General features: G+C 41.8%; 1 protein-coding gene across 4 annotated transcripts in view; it reads right to left on the reverse strand.

The window, feature by feature from the left end:
- The window catches only part of SH3RF1 (SH3 domain containing ring finger 1), a 238,819-nt gene that overhangs the window by 102,483 nt on the left and 115,400 nt on the right, over window positions 1–20,936 (reverse strand). For all 4 annotated transcript variants that reach the window (XM_033942181.1, XM_033942153.1, XM_033942174.1 and 1 more), the window contains exon 3: window positions 11,409–11,684. In XM_033942181.1, the coding sequence (XP_033798072.1) occupies window positions 11,409–11,684 (276 nt within the window). The remainder of the gene's footprint in view (window positions 1–11,408; window positions 11,685–20,936) is intronic.

Here is a 20,936-nt window from a genome sequence, read left to right on the forward strand (position 1 = left end):
CTGATGTGCTTTTCAATACACACTTTTAAAATATCATCATTACCTGTCCATAATACCTATGCAACATGAAGATTTAATACAATGAAAAATGTGAGATGATTACAATCCTGAATAAAGTATTTTGGTCACCCTGCTAACAAGTTGTAGATGATTTCTATTGGACTAACTTCATACATCTTCATTAGCTTTTAAGAGTAAAGGGGCCTTTTCTACTATGCTCCACTTATAAATGGGCTTAGCACATTCTTATGCGAGCCTTTCCTGCAATGCTAAGCTCATTTTTAGCACAGCTGTCAAAACGGGCTTTTTTTACATTTGTTTCCATTATGGCTATGTGTTAATGCCATCATCAAAGAAAGGGGGGTTTTCTTGGATAATAAATCAATTGTTTAAACCACTTTTTTTTACATACATGGGGCAGGCGCATTGGAAGATCACTCCTGCCCCACGTCACCGCTAGACCACCAGGTAAGGTCCGGGGACACAGGAGGGAGGTGGGGATGGGTCAGAGCCGGCCACTTATTCTTGATTTTTCACTATTCGCAGGCCGGCTCTGCACCTAACCCCCGTGAATACGAAGGGAGAGCAGTAGTGTGCAGCCATTGAAATAAATTACTGTGGAAGCACTTACTGCCTCCTATGTAGGAGGTGTTATGGGCTCCTGTGTTATATACACGCCAACTAATTAATATGGCAATGTCGTCTAGCACAATAAATGATTAGTGCATCCATGACCATTCTCTGCCAAACATGCCCCCTCCCTAAAAAATAAAAAAATAAATACCACATGCTTATCACATGGAGATGGCAACACATTTTATTGCGCTCCACATTAGATAATTTTTTACTGGGTTAGGTGCTCAACAGTGCCTAAACGCAGCTTAGTAAAAGGGCCCCAAAGTTAAGAACATAAGAATTGCCACTGCTGAGTCAGACCAGTGGTCCATCATGCCCAGCAGTCCGCTCACGCAGTGGCCCTCTGGTCTAAGACCAGCACCCTAACTGAGACTAGCCCTACCAGCACACGTTCTTGTTCAGCAGAAACTTGTCTAACTTTGTCTTGAATCCTTGGAGGGTGTTTTCCCCTACAACAGCCTCCGGAAGAGCGTTCCAGTTCTCTACCACTCTCTGGGTGAAGAAGAACTTCCTTACGTTTGTACGGAATCTATCCCCTTTCAACTTTAGAGAGTGCCCTCTTGTTCTCCCTATCTTGGAGAGGGTGAACAACCTGTTCTTATCTACTAAGTCTATCCCCTTCAGTACCTTGAATGTTTCGATCATGTCCCCTCTCAATCTCTTCTGTTCGAGGGAGAAGAGGCCCAGTTTCTCTAATCTTTCACTATATGGCAGCTCCTCCAGCCCCTTAACCATCTTAGTTGCTCTTTTCTGGACCCTTTCGAGAAGTACCGTGTCCTTCTTCATGTATGGCGACCAGTGCTGGACGCAGTACTCCAGGTGAGGGCATAAAGAAACAACACATTTACACTAGATTCAAATAGTAGCTAGACTATAGGCTATCTGTATATACGCTCAGTTTGGGTTAAGGAAGGAGAGAAAAGGAAGAATGGGGGCTGACGGAGGAGTCGGAGATAGTAAAATTCTGTTTAGATAACCTACATTTGATAGCGAGAGGAAAAGTCAGTATCCTTATTAAGTATTATGTTCTCTTTCAAAGCGTTTTTATCATCTTAGTTGCAAACATTTAGGGCTTCTTCTATCAAACTACGCTAGCAGTTTATAGCGTGGTGAGCCACGCTGAATGGCCCATGCTGCTCCTGATGCTCATAGAGTTCCCATGAGCGTCAGGAGCAGCGCGGGCCATTCAGTGCGGCTCTCTGCGCTAAAAACTGCTAGTGCAGTTTGATAGAAGAGGCCCTTAGTATTCTTATAAAGTTCTAAAATTCTCATAATGGAGTGCTCGACATCAACTTATCTTCTTTAATATCAACATGACTACATTAAAATATTATAAACTAAGCCCTATTGAATCGTTATTTACTTATCTGGATGATATTTTTATTTGCTTGATATCGACCATAATTTGATTAATCTTACAGCCAACATAAATTCTTGCTTATCCAAATTACATTCGTGGTCATTTTTGGTTCAAATGGAATTAAACACAATAAAAACAAAATTACTTTGGTTTGGTCCAGAAATTGCAAACTTCCCTAGTTCAATTACCCTTAATCCCAGTGATGATCTGTCAATTGAGTCTTCTTCTAGAGTGTTGGGAATCTTTTTAGACTCCTCCCTCTCTTTTCATTGTCAGGTAAACCATCAGATTAAGAAATGGTTTTTTCAGTGTGCGTACACTGAAAAGTATCCATCACCTGTTTTATCAACATCATTTTGTATTTTAGTCCAACCCATCATTTTGGCACAACTGGACTACTGTAACTCCATTTACATGGATTTGAGCAAAGGAAATGAAAAAAAGACTCCAGTTAATTCAAAATACTGCCGCAAGATTGGTCTTTGGTAAAGCAAGGTATGACCAGAGTTCCAAGGGTTGGACACGACTGAACGGATGGTAGTAGTAGTAGTAGTGGTGGTAGTAGTAGGTGGTGGTATTTAAACATTTCTTTCATATCTCCCATCTCCCAACTTTCCTCCAAAATATATATATTGAGATCTTTAAGTCTGTCCCCATGCGCCTTATGACGTAGATCACCAACCATTTTAGTCACCTTCCTCTGGACTGACTCCATCTTTTTTGAAAGTGCGGTCTACAGAATTGTACACAATATTCTAAATGAGATCTCACCAGAGTCTTATACGGTGGCATCAATACCTCCATTTTCTACTAGCTATTCCTCTCCCTATGCATCCAAGCATCCTTTCAGCTTTCACCATTGCCTTTTCAATCTGTTTGGCTACCTTTAGATCATAAACGCAAAACACAGGGGAAACAAATCCACAGAAAACAGAATAATAAAAACAAGTGGAATTGTCCAATAAGAAAAGGTGCAACAAATAAAGATGTCTCTCAACTCATCTGGACAATCAGGTTATCCTTTATTCTTCCAAAAATACTCGACCCTTGAGAGACATCTTTATTTGTTGCACCTTTTCTTATTGGACAATTCCACTTGTTTTTATTATACCTTTAGATCATCACATACTATCAAACCCAAGTCCCGCTCCTCTTTCATGCACAAAGTCTCTTCAGCCCCTCGGGTTTTTGCAGCCCAACTGCATGACCTTGCATTTTTTAGCATTAAATCTTAGATATGAAATTTCAGACATTCCTCAAGCTTCGTTAGGTCCTTCTTCATTTTTCCCACACCATCAGGAGTGTCTACATCCACAGAGAGACAAATCTTACCAGACAGCCCTTCAATATTGCTTACAAAAATGTTAAAAAGAATAGGCTCAAGAACTAAACCTTGAGGCACACCATTGGTAACATCCCTTTCCTCAGAGTGATTTTCATTGACCACTACCCTCTTGCTTCTAGGCCACTTTTGATTCCTTCATCTTCTTCAGCACGTGAAAAACTGGTTTATATTAGGAGACATATATACCACACCAAAAAAACAGATTAAGGAGTCCTTGGTCTTCTTTTCAGCAGAGGAGTCTGGAAAGCAGAAGTGGCTATAGTTGCCCAAAAGGGGTACAACAAAGTCATGGTTGTTCTATCAAAGACAACTAGCTAGGTCACCTGATAAAGATGGCAGTTAACTCATAAATCAGACAGATTTAACCCAGCTTTAGGCTGAAACAAAGGGTGAAAGAGATTAAGATCCAAGGGTATCTTTACAGCAGAGACCACACTGTATATCTAGAAACAGAGGAACCTGGTGCAGTGGGGAGAAGTGACTGAGGTTCCAGCTACCTGTACGGGCACTACTTCATTCTCTCCCTTGCAGCATGCCACCGGGCTCCGTTTTGGCATCCATTCTTTTACTAGTACTATTAATTTCTAGAGTTCTACTAAACATATGCAGCGCTGAACATCCAACATAAAAGAGACCACCCCTGTTCAAAAGAGCTTACAATCTGGTCAAGACAGACATTCTTTTCAACATGGCACTGCTAGCAACCTTAGGGGTCTATGCAGAAAGGCTCATGGTTAAACATAGTCAGATATTATGAGCAGAAAATTTTGCAGATAATAGGATAGAAGTATGCCAGACATATGTCCACAAAGGTTTTGCAGTAAGCTTGGTTTCTTTGTCTGCATCTCCAAAGGAAAACAAATGCCAACACACACTGGCACCTATTCTTTTGTACCTGAAGCAAGCCTTGTAAAATTTTCACATTTAGGCACAGAACAGGTGCCAATGTGTACTGTTAGTTTTGGTTTTGTTTGGACATGCACACATATCTGTTACCTCCCACCTGCCTTTGAAACTTGCAGGCACATCTTTCTAGTTGCAAAACTAGAAATAAAACTTACAATTAAAATTCAAAAACTGTAAAGTAATTTTCCAAGCCAGGCACATACAAGCGCCGAACCCACAGGCTCCTTCCTCCCCCAACTCCCCCAACATCAATTCTGGCGTCAGAGAGGAAGTTCCAGGCCAGCCAATCGTTGCCTGGCTAGCCTGGAACTTCCTCTCTGATGTTAGAATTGACATCAGGGGGAAGGCTGTGGGTCCGGCGCTTGTACATTCCTGGCCTGGCATCGGGGAAGCAGGGAGAAATTGGTGATGGTGGCTTGTGGGAGGCAGGGAGAAAGAAAGAGAGGCAGGGAGAGAGGAAGAAAAAGTTAGACTCATGGAGGAACAGAGAAAGATGTTGGTTGGGGAATGGAATGAGGTCTGGAGGAGAGGAAGCATGTAGGAGGCAGAAAGAAAGAAATATTGGATTTACAGTCAGAAGAAGGAAGTGCAACCAGAGACTAGAGACTCATGAAATCACCAAACAGCAAAAGTAGGAAGAAATTATTTTATTTTAAATTTAGTGATCAAAATCTGTCCAAATTTATATCTGCTGTTTATATTTTGCACTAGGGCCCCCTTTTACTAAACCGCAATAAGAGGTTTTTAGCACAGGGAGCCTATGAGCGTCGGAAGCAGCGCGGGGCATTCAGTGCAGCTCCCTATGCTAAAAACCACTATTGCGGTTTAGTAAAAGGGGAGGGGGTATATTTGTCTATTTTTGTATAGTTGTTACTGAGGTGACATTGCATATTTTAAAGTCATCTGCCTTGACCTCTTTGAAAAAAAAAAACCTGAATATAAATGATAATTAACATTTTCTTTGCGTACAGTGTGCTTTGTGGCTTTTTAAAAAAAATTTATTGTCAGTAGATCATTTTAACTTGGTCATTTTAAAAGTAGCTCGCAAGCCAAAAAAGTGTGGGTACCCCTACACTGGACATTAACGCACCGGAGCACATATTACACCTGTTCTCCTCCTCCCTCTTCACCTTAACCAGGATAAACACCACCCACCAACTGATCATCTTCTCATCCAAGGGAGTGAAGTACAAGCAGCCATTCAACACCCTTTTCACATAAGTCACCAGAAGAACCTGGAAAGCCCGTCTCTTTAACAAATTCTAATCCCAATTCTTGTCCAATCCCCCTCAGCTATTCCCATCCCAATCCCCAATTCTCTTGATTTAGATTAACTCATGCTCTTCCCATTTATAATTGTATTCCACCCAAATTGTTCTCCCCTTGTACCCCAATCTCTGACTAGATACATCCTTCTGATTCAAACCAACTTGGTTCTCTTCCATTTGTAATTTGTATCCCAGAAAGTACTTTTTTTCTTCTCCCCTCACATCTCATACACTCATTGTATGTATCTTGTTGTAAACCGCTCTGAACTTATGGTATAGCGGTATATAAGAAATAAAATTATTATTATTATTCTCACATCCATAAGAACTGAACTAAACTACCTCACCTTCAGGAAATGACTGAAAACCTATCTATTTGACAATTTTCTTTCAACTTAATGTCTCTGCACTCTTTCCTTGACAGTGCAACCGTCTCCGCAGTGCATTATACCTGCTTCCCTTTTACTACAATGTAACCATCCTATGCAATGTGTTGTATCTTTCCCTCCCTCCTGTAACAGTACACTTCCCCCTCAGTATTCGCGGTTTCGTTTTGATTATTTGCGGTTTTTCATTCTCTGGCTCCGCCTCCAAATTTATGTCACAGGAAATCGCTGCTCCCGGTGTTGAACAGAGGCAATCGCTGCTCCCGGAGCAAATCAGGTTAGGTTATTCACGGTTTTTTTATCCTTTTTTAGGGGTTTGTTACCGAAAAACCGTGAACAACATACAAAAAGTTATTCGCGGTTTTTTGGTATTCGCTGCCATGCTTTTCCCCTATCACCGCGAATGTGGAGGGGAAGTGTATAACCTTTTTCTTCAATGTGATGTAACTATTTCCTCATGAAGCTGCAAGGGCTTCTTTCCTATAAATCGCCTTGAACCTGAACTGGAAAAGTGCAATTAAGAAATCCTGATTAGGTTAGATCCCCTTCCTTTTTTCCAACATCCACAGTCTATTAGATTTTGGCCATACACCAGGGCTGTTTCTGGAAACTTGAATCATGGGCACTCCTCACCCAGACAACCTGGGAAGAGGAGGACCTGATGTAGGGGTCAAATTGAGGGCCCTTTGAATGGTACACCGTCACCATGCCAGCCTACATCCTTCTTTCTATGGTAAACTACAAAAATAAATAACTGAAGTTACCTATTAAGGATTCAAACATTTCTTCCTAACACACAAAAAAAGCAAAACATCTCAAACTTCATGAAAGGAAGCAGATTTATATTAATTCCTCAAATCAGAGTCATTAGGTGGGCAGACTGGATGGGCCATGGCCCTTATCTGCCGTCTATTTTCTATGTTTCTATTGGAAATCAAATTCGACTGTTCTGAAAGAAATTAGAATGCAACGATAGAAACAGGTATTTTTAAGCTCCCGATTGCAAAATTAAAACAGATGAAGCTTGCCAGCATAGAATCAAATGCAAATGGCCATAATGTGTGAAGTTTTAATAATCAGTTCAGCAGTAATGATGGCTCAAGATCCTATAATGTTCAGTTGTCTCATTAGTTATAAAAAGATGAAACAAGAAAGCCTGGATGCCACAGCTGTTTTACATTTATTGTATAATTTCAGGCAGCACTTTATTGTTTAGTTGCTGGGAGCAGTGAAAAATCTTGAACTGTCTAGCACGTTTGTTCTTGTACCATTTTAAGTGCAATTACATACATCAATCATGCTATAAACCTAGAGACAACTGTAAAAGAAACTCCAAATCACAATTAAAAATTGTATTTTCATACGTCTTCTATATATTCCTGCTCAGTCTTGCATGTCATGTCTGTATGCGGGCAGGAGTGAAGATAAAATCAGTGATGTACATTAATCTGAGCCCAGTACAATGAAATAATCTATTTTTAGACAGCCCAAGTTTTTCTGGAGAAAAAAATTATATTAGGCAGCAGGTGTGAGGACAGACAGGGAGGAAGAAATCAAGTGTAGCTAAATTGCCTTTCCTTAAGTCCTGCCAAACTGGTCTAGACAAGTAGATTTTATCACTTCTTCCAGAAGAAGGAGACAGAGCTAAATTGTATAGACTGTATACGTCCAGAAGAAATGCCGAGACTACCCCTTGAAGACAACAAGCCTTCAACTTACCTGATACTTTTCTGTCCTATCATAGTAGTCAGAAAACCGCTCAGATAAACCCCTGAATAACTATGGCGAGACTGAACTTGAAGGCTTACGTAGGGCTATTTCGGGATCCCTAATAACAGAGTGTGTTACTGCAGCAGGGACATACAAAAAGGAGCTTTAGAGAAGTATGTCATGTTGCTGAAGCACCACCTTGGGGAATGCTGCCATGGAATCTTCCTAATGCTATAAGGTCTAGAGCCCCCTTTTTTTTCAGTTGGGAGCTGAAACAACAAAAGCTTTCCCATCTAGTTCCTAGACGCAAAGTATGTAAAGACTGTAAAATCCACTTTTTCTATAGCTGGACCCATAGATTGTTTAAAAATGTGCTGCAATTTAGGAAACTGCTTTAACCACAGTTTTGGATAAATACCAAGAATCTCTACAGTAGAATTTCAGTTATTCAGCACTAATGGGGATTGGTAGATGCCGGATAACTAGTTTCTGGTTATTGCAAGTTAATTAAAAATAGTTGCGTCTCCCTCCCCTTCCCTTCTCACCTCACATTATCATCCCCCTCACCCCCACTTGTAGGTTGTCACAGGAAAGACCCTGTGAGCTCAAAGGACACCTGCAGTATCAAGGGGTAGATGCCAAGGGAAGCGAGTTGGCACAGGTTTCCACACATACAAATCCCTGTGTGCAACTTCGGATACTGCAGGGAAAGAAAATACCTTTGAGAAGCGGTCCTCAGACTGGGTCTGAGTTCCCAAAGACCTGTTTATTATTTCTTAGCTCACAAGCTAAAGAGGTAATGGCAAAACTATAAGTCCCAGCTAGATGGCAGGGGCAGGTCAACCCTAAAAACAGGGTTGGAGCAATCAGGGTTAGGAACACATCTGCACCCAAGATTAATTACCCAGCTGCAGGGAAAGAAAAGGGTGGCAGCCACAGAACTGGAGTTCTCAGCAATTCTGAGGAGTTCAGACCTCTCAAGCTAAGCCCAGGGGAGCAACATGGAACACCACAGTACAAGGAACAGGTAGGAACCCAGGACTGGGTGGTTCTAGGGGACATCATAACTGTTTGTCCAAAGGAGGTAGAAATGGAAGAGAGCCATAGTACCTGTAGTGAAGGTGGTGATTATTCAGTAACTTCAGGCTGTGAGGAAATAGACAGGAGCTGAAATCAGTTAAAGTGAGTGGCTGACAAAAAGGAAAATGCTGTATATTTGAATTGGATTGGAAGTAATGCACAACCAATTTTAAGGAAATCTGTTTGCTAAAAAAAAAAAAAAAAAGCAGCCTTACAAGAAAAGAAGGTCAGAAGTCAAGCCTTATTTTTCTGTCAAGAAAGGAAAATGTGTGGTTTTGTTTTGAGAAATTCCTGCATGCCAAGCCTGTTTTGGGAAAATGCACTGAAATGACACTGTAGAGAAGTAAAATCCAGTTAAGATTTTGGGAGGGATCTGATTTAAAGCTGATCATTTGGGCGGATACAACCTATGCCTTGGGGTTGTCCCAAAGCAGCTAAACTAGACGGACAAATCACCAATCTGCTATCTACGACCACAGACTACAAAACCTTCAAAAAAGAAACTAAAACCCTACTCTTCAAAAAACACATAAAACCTGTTCCTTCCCTAACTCCACCTACCACACACTCCACAATCTAAAATGTTTCTAATTACCCAACATGTTGCTCCTTAAGTTCTCGACAATTCTTATGTAATTCTTAGTTTCGACTATTCTTATGTAATTCTTATGTTATGCTTACGACAATTCTTATGTAATGTTACAACTCTTGTAACCTCCTGACAACTCTTGCGTAATCCGCCTCGAACCGCAAGGTAATGGCGGAAGAGAAATCACTAATGTAATGTAAAATTCTCCAGTGCTGAAATTGCAGAGACTGTGAGCTTAAAAGCAGTGCTGGAAGATTGAGGAATTGACTTTTCATGTTTGCAAGGTACTGAGTGATAGTACTGGTCTGGTACATCTAACAAAGGCCAGACTGAAGCCTGCAGAAAGGCAGGTAGAATATGCTGGGAATATTTTTGTGGTGTTTAAAATTTGCTGGAAAGTTCAGACTGTGTTTTGGGGTGAAGTGCATTTACTTTATTTACCTAAGGGGAAAGTCCCTGTGTTTTGTTTGTCTGTTCACTGAATGTTTTTCTGAGCTTTTTCCACATATCTGAGTGATGGACCAAATAAAAGCAAGATTTTTGCAGTTTATCTGACTTTTGAATTGTTTGTTCTTAAACCTTTTTGCAGTAACCCATACAACTAACTCCCTCGTCTTCGCTCAGTCAGGGTTGGTCCCTGGATTCATCCAGTATGGCCATGCCCGTCACAAGGTCCAGCATCTTCACTTCTTTCTTGGTCACTTTCTCTCTCCTGTTCTCCTCCACTTTCTCTCCCTCCCTTCTCCCCCAACTTCTTCCATCCCTTACCCGAAGCAGCAGAGCCAGTCCTGACAACCCCCCACCCTCCGTGTTTCCCAAACTAGTAGAGCCAATTCCTGACAACCTCCTCCCTCCCGAAGCAGCAGAGCTGGTCCTGACAAACTCCCTCCTCCCTCACTCACCTAACGATGTAGCAGAAGCTGGCAGCAGAGGAAGCACTGGTAAACAGGCAGCTTTTGGCCAGCCCCATCAGGGTCTTTCTTCTGCTAAATTGGCAATGACTAGACAGAAGAAAGGTCCTGCCTGGGCTGGCCAGAAGCTGCCTGTTTGCTGGCGTTTCCTCTGCTCACCGGCTACCACTACATCATTGGGTGAGGGAGGGAGGAGGGAGGGAAGAAGTTGTCAGGACCAACTCTGCTGGTTTCAGAACAGAGGGGACGAAAGGGATTGTCAGGACCAGCTCTGCTGCTTCAGGAATGGAGGGCTAGAGATTGCTGGCAAATGGTATAAAACAAATTAAGGCCTGTTACTGGAAAATCCTGCATGGCCTGTATCCCGTATATGGTGATTTAGTTAGGATAAACTGGAGAGGGCTATGATAGAGACTCCAGTGACAGGATGGTTAAAATAGGCTGGAGTGAGCTTCAGTAGGAACTCCAGCAGTGAGAACCTAAAGACAGTACCAGGCAAACTTCTATGGTCTATTGCCCAGAAATATTAAAGAAAAACAACAATTTAACAATGAATGTATATTGAGTGTAACTGTTGGGCAGACTGGATGGGCTGTTCAGTTTTTTATCTGCTGTCACTTACTATGTTTCTATGACTAGGATTACTAGACTTCAAGGAAATCCCAGAAATGTCCTCTTTTTAGAGGACTGTCCAGGTGCCCGGATGGACTTTCCAGAAGCTCCGATGAGTTCCAGCCATATCTGGCTAGCCTTTGAGCATGCGTGGAAGATATTACACACATCTGCACACCTCCAGATGCAGCCGGAGCTCATCGGGGAAGAAGAGAGGAGGCAGTGGGAGCATGGCTGGGGGGCAGTACAAGGCATGGATGGAGGCAGAACTTGGCGGGGTGGGGACAAAATGGGGTGGGACCAAGTGCCCAGGGTTTTGTGGCCCAAAATATAACCCAATGTATGAGCATCATTCAGAACTCAACCTGATTTATTCTCTCATTGAATTTAAGAACACAGTTTATGCCTGGAATTTGGTGGTAAATGCTTCTCTCCTTCACACACACAAGAAAACTCATTCCAGTGACTGAAGAGAAAATGTGGGAAAATAGAAGACTCAGCTTTATACTGAATGTAGGCTTCTCACAGTCAGGACTGACCTGGACAAGGCTTACTTTTAACAGAGGCAACCTAACAAAATTTGATAGGCATTTTTCTTTCTTTACCTTTGAAAATGGTAAACAGTCTTTGTCAGCTTCCTTATCTTTCACTTCAAAGTCATAAAGTGCTTTGCACTGAGGTGGAGGTTGAGGTAAGGGTTTAATAATCTGAACAAAATTAGTAGGGAAAAAGCCATGGATGCCACTGATTTCACCATGATACCAATTCTCGTCAACCTGCCGACGTAAAATGATGACATCACCCTTGCTGAATTTCAAATCTCCAGCCTCTTTTCCCTCGTAGTTGTAGAGTGCTTTGGCACAAGGTAACTGAGGTACACCCTGAAAAGGAAAAAAAAAGTTCTTTAGCAACTGAAAAAGTCAAAATGTCAACTAATAAAATAGAATTTCATAAAGAAATAAGCAGAAGACTTCAGGTTTTACACAGCATCTTTCTCAGAAAATTATACCCTCTTTCGAGGCCATTTCAAGGGTTGAATAGGTGGTGTGATTGTACAAGACAGACAGGGGCATATATAGATAGATAGATAGATAGATAGATAGATAGATATAAAACTGGGTGGGGCAAAGCACTAGGAGTGTGTCACACAAAACATGATTCTGGCACAGGACCCTCCTATGTTCTAACAACAAGAAAGACCCAACAAAACTCCATATCAATTATACAAGATCATCATGATGTTAATGGAAGAGTAGCCTAAAGGCTAGTAACAATGGGCTGAGAATCAGAGAAAGTATAGAATACAACTTTTAAAATTCACTCTTAATGTATTTACATTAGATCAGCAAAGTCACTGACTGTCACTTATTTCCTGAGGTTTCCAACTAAGGCTCTGATTTTCTAAACTTAATCGTTAAAATCATGTGGGTCGTCATAGTGCCGGTAGATTTTCCGATTTCAAAAAGCTAAGCAATGCTACAAAAACCTCGCATTCAAATGAGCTCCGCAAAATTCCACGGAAATTCCATCAGATCAGTCATTGGAGAAAGCGACTGAAACATTTGCAGAATAGTCCATGGTAAGAGGCATAAATGTGTGCACATACCAGGAAATGATATATCATAAGTGAATGAGCATCAATCATAGGTGTGCCTTATTGTAGTGCATCATAGGCACACACAATAAGCAAATGTTGGGGTTTTTCTACACTACTTTTGTAATTTTTTTTTTTTCTATCTTTCACCTCTTATGCTATTAGCAGTCCCAGACTTGCCAACGTATGCTTTTAACAAACATGTATGAGACGCACCTTTAAGACATGAGCTTTAAACACATGAGTATATGGCTCCCCCATTAAGTATGATAAATGTATTTTCATCTCTCAAGCAAATGGTAGCCCAGACCTCCCGGTGTACACTTTTGACACAAGCATTTATCACACTACTGACACCTCCAGACCTGCCAGTAATTTTGAAGCGTTAAAGGTCAGAGCTTCATTTCGTGCATCACCAGGCAATGGGCATTGCCCAGAGAGCTCATTTTAATATTAATTACCTTGTTGTACTACATTTACATAGTATTATCAGAGGATGCTTCGAAGCACAGAAAAGACTGTGCAGAACCATTATGTGCATTGGAAGCTAAAATACTTCGATGCTAAACCAGTCAGAACTGGTCAATTATTAAAGGCAAGCTACGTTTAGAACATCGGGGCCTCAGTACAGTAAATAGATAAAACACTGGAAAACATTTTCCAGTACTGATTTTCTGGATGACTGTTTACCTCTAGTAACACTAGTAGGTAGGTTATAATTATGCTAACAATTCATTACAAAGGTTTACAGTGGTTTAGATATTGAAGTATGCACTGGGTCATACATTCATGAACACATGCAAAATCATAGAGAAACAGCCAGCTACCTCAAAATTTATGAAACCACCTTAAATAAATGTAATATAGGTCAGAAAAAAAAATCCCCTCAGTTCCTTGATATTATTCAAATAGCTACAGATGTACATTGTTGAGTTGCAGCAAAATCATGGAACTGGCCTAGAGGAGTGTTGTAAAGCCATTACATAACACAACTTTATTCTTCTATACCTCCACAATCAAACGATTTCTAGGCGGTTTACACAGAAGAGAGCTGGACAATCAGTGAAGTGCAAATAATTAAAAATACAGCATGTTTCCTATGTATACACAATGTAAAATTATTAGGAGTCAATTATTCAATACAGAGATTTGTACAGATAAATCCTTCTTAACTCAAATAATAAGAGAGGTCCTATTCACAAAGACCAAGATTCTATAAATGGTGTCTTAAGTTAGGTATTGGCAGTGCCCTACCGGTACCTAACTTAAGTTGAAAACACTGTTAAAAAATATCAGAAAAAAAGAGCTTTTAAAAGAAAAAAAAAATGTATGGCGATGGAATTGTACCTATGGAGGCATTTTAAGATGTCTAATAATAATTTTAAAAAATTATTTTTATTCCACAGTACCTCTCAGTTCTATGCGGTTTACAATAAAGAGAAACTGGACAACACAGTGATAATACTTCAGTAGCATTAAAATTCATGTCAGACAAATTTATCAAAAGATAGTTTTAACATTTTTCCTAAAGCCTTGGTAGGAATAAAAAGCCGCAATTAGGCCATGTAAAGTTTTACTCCATTTATCAGCTTGCAAAGATAGTTCTTTCAAGAAATCTTTTCTACATAGAGTACATCCTGTTAAGGAACAGCCACAGGTACAACGGTCAGTATCAGAAAGTCTGAAATGTTTCAGCATATGACATGGTGCATTACCAAACAGTATCTTATAGCTAATACAAGCAAATTTGAAAGTATTCTCGCTTCAACTGGAAGCCAATGCAATTTCCTAAAGTAAGGTTTTATATGTTCAGATTTTTTCAGATTAAAGATTAGACGAACTGCCGTATTTTGAATAACACTCATCTTCCTAATAGTTTTCTTACAGAAGCCTAGATAAATAATATTACAGTAGTCGAGTAGGCCCAAGACCCAAGACTGCATCAAGAGTCTGAAAGAGATGAAATCAAAATGCAATTTTATATTATGGAGTTTCCAAAGAACAAGGAAGCTTTTTTTAACCAAGGAATCCTCTTGAGCATCAAATGACAGAGCACGTTCTAAAATGACTCCCAATATTTTAATGGTAGGATTAATGGTATAATCCATTCCATTTAACTTCAAGGAAGTCACCTTAACTTTGTCCATTGGGCTTCCTAGAAAGATTTTTGTTTTTTGGGGATTTAATTTTAATCTAAATTCTTTAGCCCATTGTTCTACTATTCCCAAAATAGATGAAACAAAATGTTGCATTTCTAATGATAAAGAGGTAATAGGAACAATTATAGTTATGTCGTCAGTATAACTCAGTGTATCGCAAACTGTATGCCGCGGCACACTAGGCAGGAAGAGAGGCTCCGGATCAGACATCAGCTGACCTGCATCTTCCTGCCTTCTACTGAAAATACGCTGCCGGGTATCCTGCTTTCCTCTTCTTCTCTCCCCACCCCTGGACCAGCAGCGGTAGCTCAGTGTGATTTTAACTTAGCCACACAGCTGCAGCTAGCATTAGTTTACACGTGGTTTCATCAGACAGCCTCGGGGCCCTTGCTAGACCAGCCCACTTCGATGGTGTGAGGCGGGCCGGCCTTGCAAAGGCCCAGAGGCTGCCTGGTGAAACCGCGGCTAAACTATTGCTAGCGGCAGCTGTGTAGCTAAGTTAAAAGCACACAGTGAGCAGCCACTAGGCTAGAGAAAGGAGGGATATTGCTGGAGAGGGAAGGGAGAAGGAGTACTGTGACAGGGGAGGAAGGAAAGGGAAGGGAGGAGAGTTGCTGTTTGATAGGGGGAGGAGGGAAGGGAGAAGGGGTACTGCTGGACAGGGGGAGGGAAAAGGAAGGGAGGAGAGTTACTGCTAGACAGGGGTAGGAGGGAAGGGAGAAGGGGTACTCTGGGACAGTGGGAGGTAAAAGGAAGGGAGAAGAGGTGTTGTTGGACCTGGCAGAAAGGGAGGGAAAGGAAAGGTGCTACACACTGGAGAGGAGGGTGAGATGGTGCATGGGGAGAGAGCATGTTAGGTTGGGGTGTGAGAAGGAGGGATGCCACTCAAGAGAAGAGGCAAGGACAGAGAGAGAAAGTGTGCAGGAGACAGAAAGTGTTGGACTCATGGAGAGGATGAGATGAATGGGGAGGACAGAAAGGAGGGAAGGAGAAATGTTACACTCTGGGGAAAAGGGAGAGGGCAGAGAGTGAAAAGTTGGACTCATGGAGGGAGAGAGAGATGTTGGTTGGGGGAGGGAAGGAGGACCAGAGGAGAAGCATGCTGGAGGAAGAGAGAAAAAATGTTGGACTGGGAGGGGGCCAGAAAGGAGGAAGGGAAGGGAGATGGACTGCAGGGGGCAGAAAGGAGGAAGGGAAAGAGAAATGTTACACTGGGGGGAAGGAGAGATGACTAAAGGGAGAGATATCAGACCAAGGAATGGAAAGGAAGGAGGGGAGTCTGGTAGCACTATAGAAATAATAGTAGTAGTAGTAATAGAGAGAGATGCCAGATTATGGGAAGGAGAGGAAAGAGATGACAGACTGGGAAGGGGGGAAAGGAAGGAGAGAGATGTCAGACCATGGAAATAGGAAGGGAAAGAGAGAGATAGGAAGGGAAGGTAAGACATGGAAAAGTAGATTTTGAGAAGAAAGCAGAAAAATTGAATGTTAAGTTAATGCCAAAGATGGATGCAATCAATTATACTGGTTGTATAAAAAACGTATTACAGGTCTAAATTATCAGTTTGTCCAATACACACATCTATGACCTGTATTAATCTTCTAATCAACTCATTAATTACACAAATGTTTTTCTATGACATTTTCATAGACGGAGAGAAAAACAGTCAATGGATAAGAAGGCCCTGGAAACAGTTAAAAGCACAGAAAAATAACAAAGGTAGGGAAAATGATTTTATTTTCAATATAGTGATTGAAATGTGTCAGTTTTGAGAATTTATATCTGCTGTGTATATTGTGGGTATATGAAAAATGAATGGAAAAAATTACATTACAATTAGTAAACATAAGAGTTGGCGCTGCTGGGTCATACCAGTGGTCCATCGTACCCAGCAGTCCGCTCATGCGGTGGCCCCTAGGTCAAAGACCAGTGCTCTAAATCAGTGATTCCCAACCCTGTCCTGGAGGAACACCAGGCCAATCGGGTTTTCAGGCTAGCCCTAATGAATATGCATGAGAGAGATTTGCATATGATGGAAGTGATAGGCATGCAAATTTGCTTCATGCATATTCATTAGGGCTAGCCTGAAAACCCAATTGGCCTGGTGTTCCTCCAGGACAGGGTTGGGAACCACTGCTCTAAATGAGCCCAGCCTCACCTGTATACTTTCTAGTTGAGCAGGAACTTGTCCAACTTTGTCTTGAATCCCTGGAGGGTGTTTTTCCCGCGACAAACTCCGGAAGAGTGTTCCAGTTTTCTACTACTCTCTGGGGCGGGATCTGGGGAAGTGCTTGGGTGGGTCTAGGGTGGAGCGTGGGAGGTCTGTGGTTAGGGGTACTCAGTTGATATTTGTTAGATTTCCCTGCTGGCACGCCCTACTGGCATTTCAGGGCCTGTCTGGAGGGGCTCTGCGTATATGTTAACATGATGATGTCACATATGCATGTGATGTCATCACAGCGACGTCAGCACACTTCTGGGTGCTTCGAGCTGTGGCCACTACCTTTAGTGTGCCCTGGCTCGAGAAAGTTTGAGACACTGGCATAACTATATAATTTCAGGTCCAACTTGTAGAATACCGCTGTAGGCGTGGCTACTGCTGGAAGAGGTGTTAGGTATCATAAAGTTCCTCCTTAGGTGCGATTCACATGAAATGTAAGCACTGAAAATATAGGTCTTAAAAACCCTGTCCTACATTTCCAATGTTTAACTTTCCCAAAGGTGCGGTTTTTATATAAGGTGCTGTTGCTCGATTGACACACGACCGGCAGCCGTTTTTAAGGCAGCCAACAACAATGGCACTGTATATAGAATCCGGGCCAAAATGTCATCTATGTCAGTGTTCTTCAACCTTTTTACACCTATGGACCGGCGGAAATAAAATAATTATTTCGTGGACCGGCAAACTAATAAGACTGAAATTTTTTTTAAACCCCATTGCCGCCCTCGCGAGCTCGGTCCCGTTAACCATCTGATCCCATCCGCACAAGCCTCAAATAGTTATGATTTTATACTGAACATATTTTATTAAAGTATAAAAAGAAACAATATTCTGTACAATTGTCATTTTATAAATATAAATAATACAGGGCAAGGATCAACAAAACCCCCGTCTCCCCTCCCCTTCACATATATCCCCTCTACTATCAAGAAAACTGAATAAGCCAAATTATTACAGAATGCTACACAAATATCATGCTAACAGAATACCGCAGTCACACATGGCAGGAATGGTGTTAGGGGCAGTGCAACTAGGGCAACTGCCGCCTGGTCAGAGAAAGCCCTAAGCCAGCTGGAAGCTAAAGAGCACTGCCTGGGCTTTGCACTCCCCAGTTATGTCTAACATCAGCTCTAGCAGGATACATATTTTAAATCTGATATATTCTAATCACAAGATAGAAATAAAATTTTTTTTTCTACCTTTTGTCGTCTCTGGTTTCTGCTTTCATCGTCTTTTCACTCTCTTCCATCCGGCGTCTGCCCTCTGTCTCTTCAATCCAGCATCTGCCTCTTCCATCCACTGTCTACCCTCTACCCCTACCCCTACCCCTCCCATATGGTATCTGCGTCTTTCTATGCCCCTCTCTCCTACACCAGATCTAGCATCTTTGTCCCTCTTTCCTTATTTTTCATCTGACCCCCCTTCCCAGCATCAATCTCTCTCTACCTTGTCATTCCTCTGTCTCTCTCCTTTCCCTCATCTGATCTCTCCATTCCATCCTGACTCCTTCCCCTCCTCTAATCTCCCTGCCAGCTGTTTCCTTCCAATGTTCCAGCAGTACCTTCTCCCTTTCTTCCTCCCCTTATCCAACAGTAACTCTCTTCCCTTTCCCTTCTCCCCTGTCAGCAGTAGCCCCTTCCCCTCCCTTGTCCAGGAGTACCCCTTCTCCCTTTCCTCCTCCCCTTATCCAACAGTAATTCTCATCCCTTCCCTTTCCCTTCTCCCCTGCCAGCAGTAGCCCCTTCCCCTCCCTTGTCTAGGAGCACCTCTACTCCCTTCCCTCCTTCCCTCTCCAGCAAATGTTTCCTCGATGTAGGCTAGTGGCAGCTCTGTGTGCTTTTAACTTCGGCACACAGCTGCCCCTAAGCAGTATTTTAGCGCGGTTTCATGAGGCAGCCTCGGGGCCTTTGGTAGGCCGGCCCGCTTCGATGATGCAATGTGGGCCGGCCTACCAAAGGCCCTGAGGCTGCCTCATGAAACCGCGCTAAAATACTGCCTAGGAGCAGCTGTGTGTCGAAGTTAAAAGCACACAGACCTGCCGCTGCTTTTCTGGGGGTGCGGAGACATACGCGGCAGGGGTCGGTGGTGGCAGGCAGGAGTGCCAGCATAGTGACGGCAACAGGAAGTTGCATGTCAGCTGACGCCGGCACCTTTTGCTGCAGCGGGGTCCTGAATCCTTCGCGGACCGGCAAGATTTTTTTGTGGACCGGCACCGGTCCGCGGTCCGGCGGTTGAAGAACTGTGATCTATGTGATAAAGATGCTCTACTCCTTAGGCAACACAGAGCAGTCTAATTAGATTATTGTACAATTCTAGGATAATTGACTCCTGTTGCAGGAATAATTAGCTATAACAATTCTCCAGTCTGATACTGTTTTTTGATGTTCCTGTTTGTGTTTATGGGATTCTTTCCTTCTGCTGCTTGCTTTTGCATACTATACAGCATGGGTGCCCAAATGGTTGATCGCGATCGACCAGTAGACCACAAAGGTAACGTCAGTCAATCGGTTTGCCTTTGCGATCTTGTTCTTCCTGCCCCCCCCCCCCCCCCCCCGAGCCAGGCCAGGCACGTACAAGCGCCAGACCCATAAGCCTTCACCTCCATTCCTTCCGCTGCTCCTTTGAACTCATGGGGAGTGGATTTCCACTTTCCCTATTCTGATTCAACTCTTCTCAATTAATATTCCCATATTCATTTGAGCCCACAAGCTTTATTCCCACTCCTGAAATCTCTTAAAATGCATAACATTTTACCCAAGTGTTTGAATATTCACCCCCTCAGTGCATAATCTGCATAGGATGTTAACCAAACCTCTGTGCCATGTGACTTTCACCAATTTGATACAATTCTCCTGCAGTTAGATAAATGGCAGACAGAAACCCCTTTTCAGTTTTTAACACAGACAGATAACGGCTGGTTTTAAATCCACTGTTCAAACATTTCTTTTCAAGCTTTCAAAAACCCATCTCTATGGGGGGATTCATCTGTATATTCCTTCCCACTCTGAACTACATGGTTGTTGTGGTATATAAATAAATAATAATTATTATTAGCAAAATAAATACCAGTGATACCAATAAAATAAATGATACAGTATTAAGACCTTTGAAATAAAAAGACAGTAGTAACCTAATATATGGTAGAATGCTATGAGTAAATCTGTGATTCAAACACTGTGATGAATCATGCATAGAATCTGTCAACTGCAAATGCAAATAACCTAAAGGGGAGATTAAAAGACACACTTCCCCTTAGTAAAAACAAAGTTGTTGGCAACCTACAATTTTTTTTTAATAATGAACTAATCAAGAAAAAGCAGTAGCAAAATAAGACAAGTAGCAAAATTAGAGAGTTAAAAAGCAGGACATATAGGGCACTTCTCAAAGAATAGTTCAATGTACTAACCTAACTTGATGTGCTCCATGCTTATATGCATGTCACATGGGTCAAAGGTTCTTTTCCACAAAATATATCAGGCCCAACCAAACTGGCCATCTGGCTATGCCAATAATGTTTATAAAGACTGGAAAAATCAATGCATCATCTATCTTACCCAGGTGCCTAAATATGACATGTACAAAAAGGAGGACATGCAGGAGAGGAGCTAAGAAAAGGCCAGTTAACAGTCATTGCTGTCAGCAGACAGAAAAGGATCAAGCTGGGAAAAAGCTGCCAGACAGAGATTCTTCTGTGATTGTGCCTTCCTATTTTACATTAGAGGCTCACCAAAGCTGCTTTCTTTCAGTTTCAGCCAAAACCGAAACCGCCATCAAAATGGACTAACCACTTTCAACTAACCCAAAACTACAGCCAAAATGTATTTGCCTGATTTGGGCCAAAACTGAAACCTGCAGTTTGGTTGTATGAATGTGAACCAATAAGGCCCAATGGGGATTATCAAAAATTTACTGTCAACAGAACTCTGCTAAACCCACAGGAGATTATTCCCAGGAACTACAAGCACAGGCTGACAACTGGGAGAGTCATTTTAACAACTACTTCTCAAGTCTGGCAAGTTTATGTTCCCAAGTCAAGTACTCGTAGATGTAGTTAAATATTCTCTGAGACAGGAAAAAATTATTAGATTTTTTTAATGCTTACCCAAACTGCATAATAGCAAGAAAATGTAGCACTGATATATTTTCTGTTTTTTATTT

Source organism: Geotrypetes seraphini, chromosome 1, assembly GCF_902459505.1.
Source record: "Geotrypetes seraphini chromosome 1, aGeoSer1.1, whole genome shotgun sequence".
Classification (NCBI taxonomy): domain Eukaryota; kingdom Metazoa; phylum Chordata; class Amphibia; order Gymnophiona; family Dermophiidae; genus Geotrypetes; species Geotrypetes seraphini.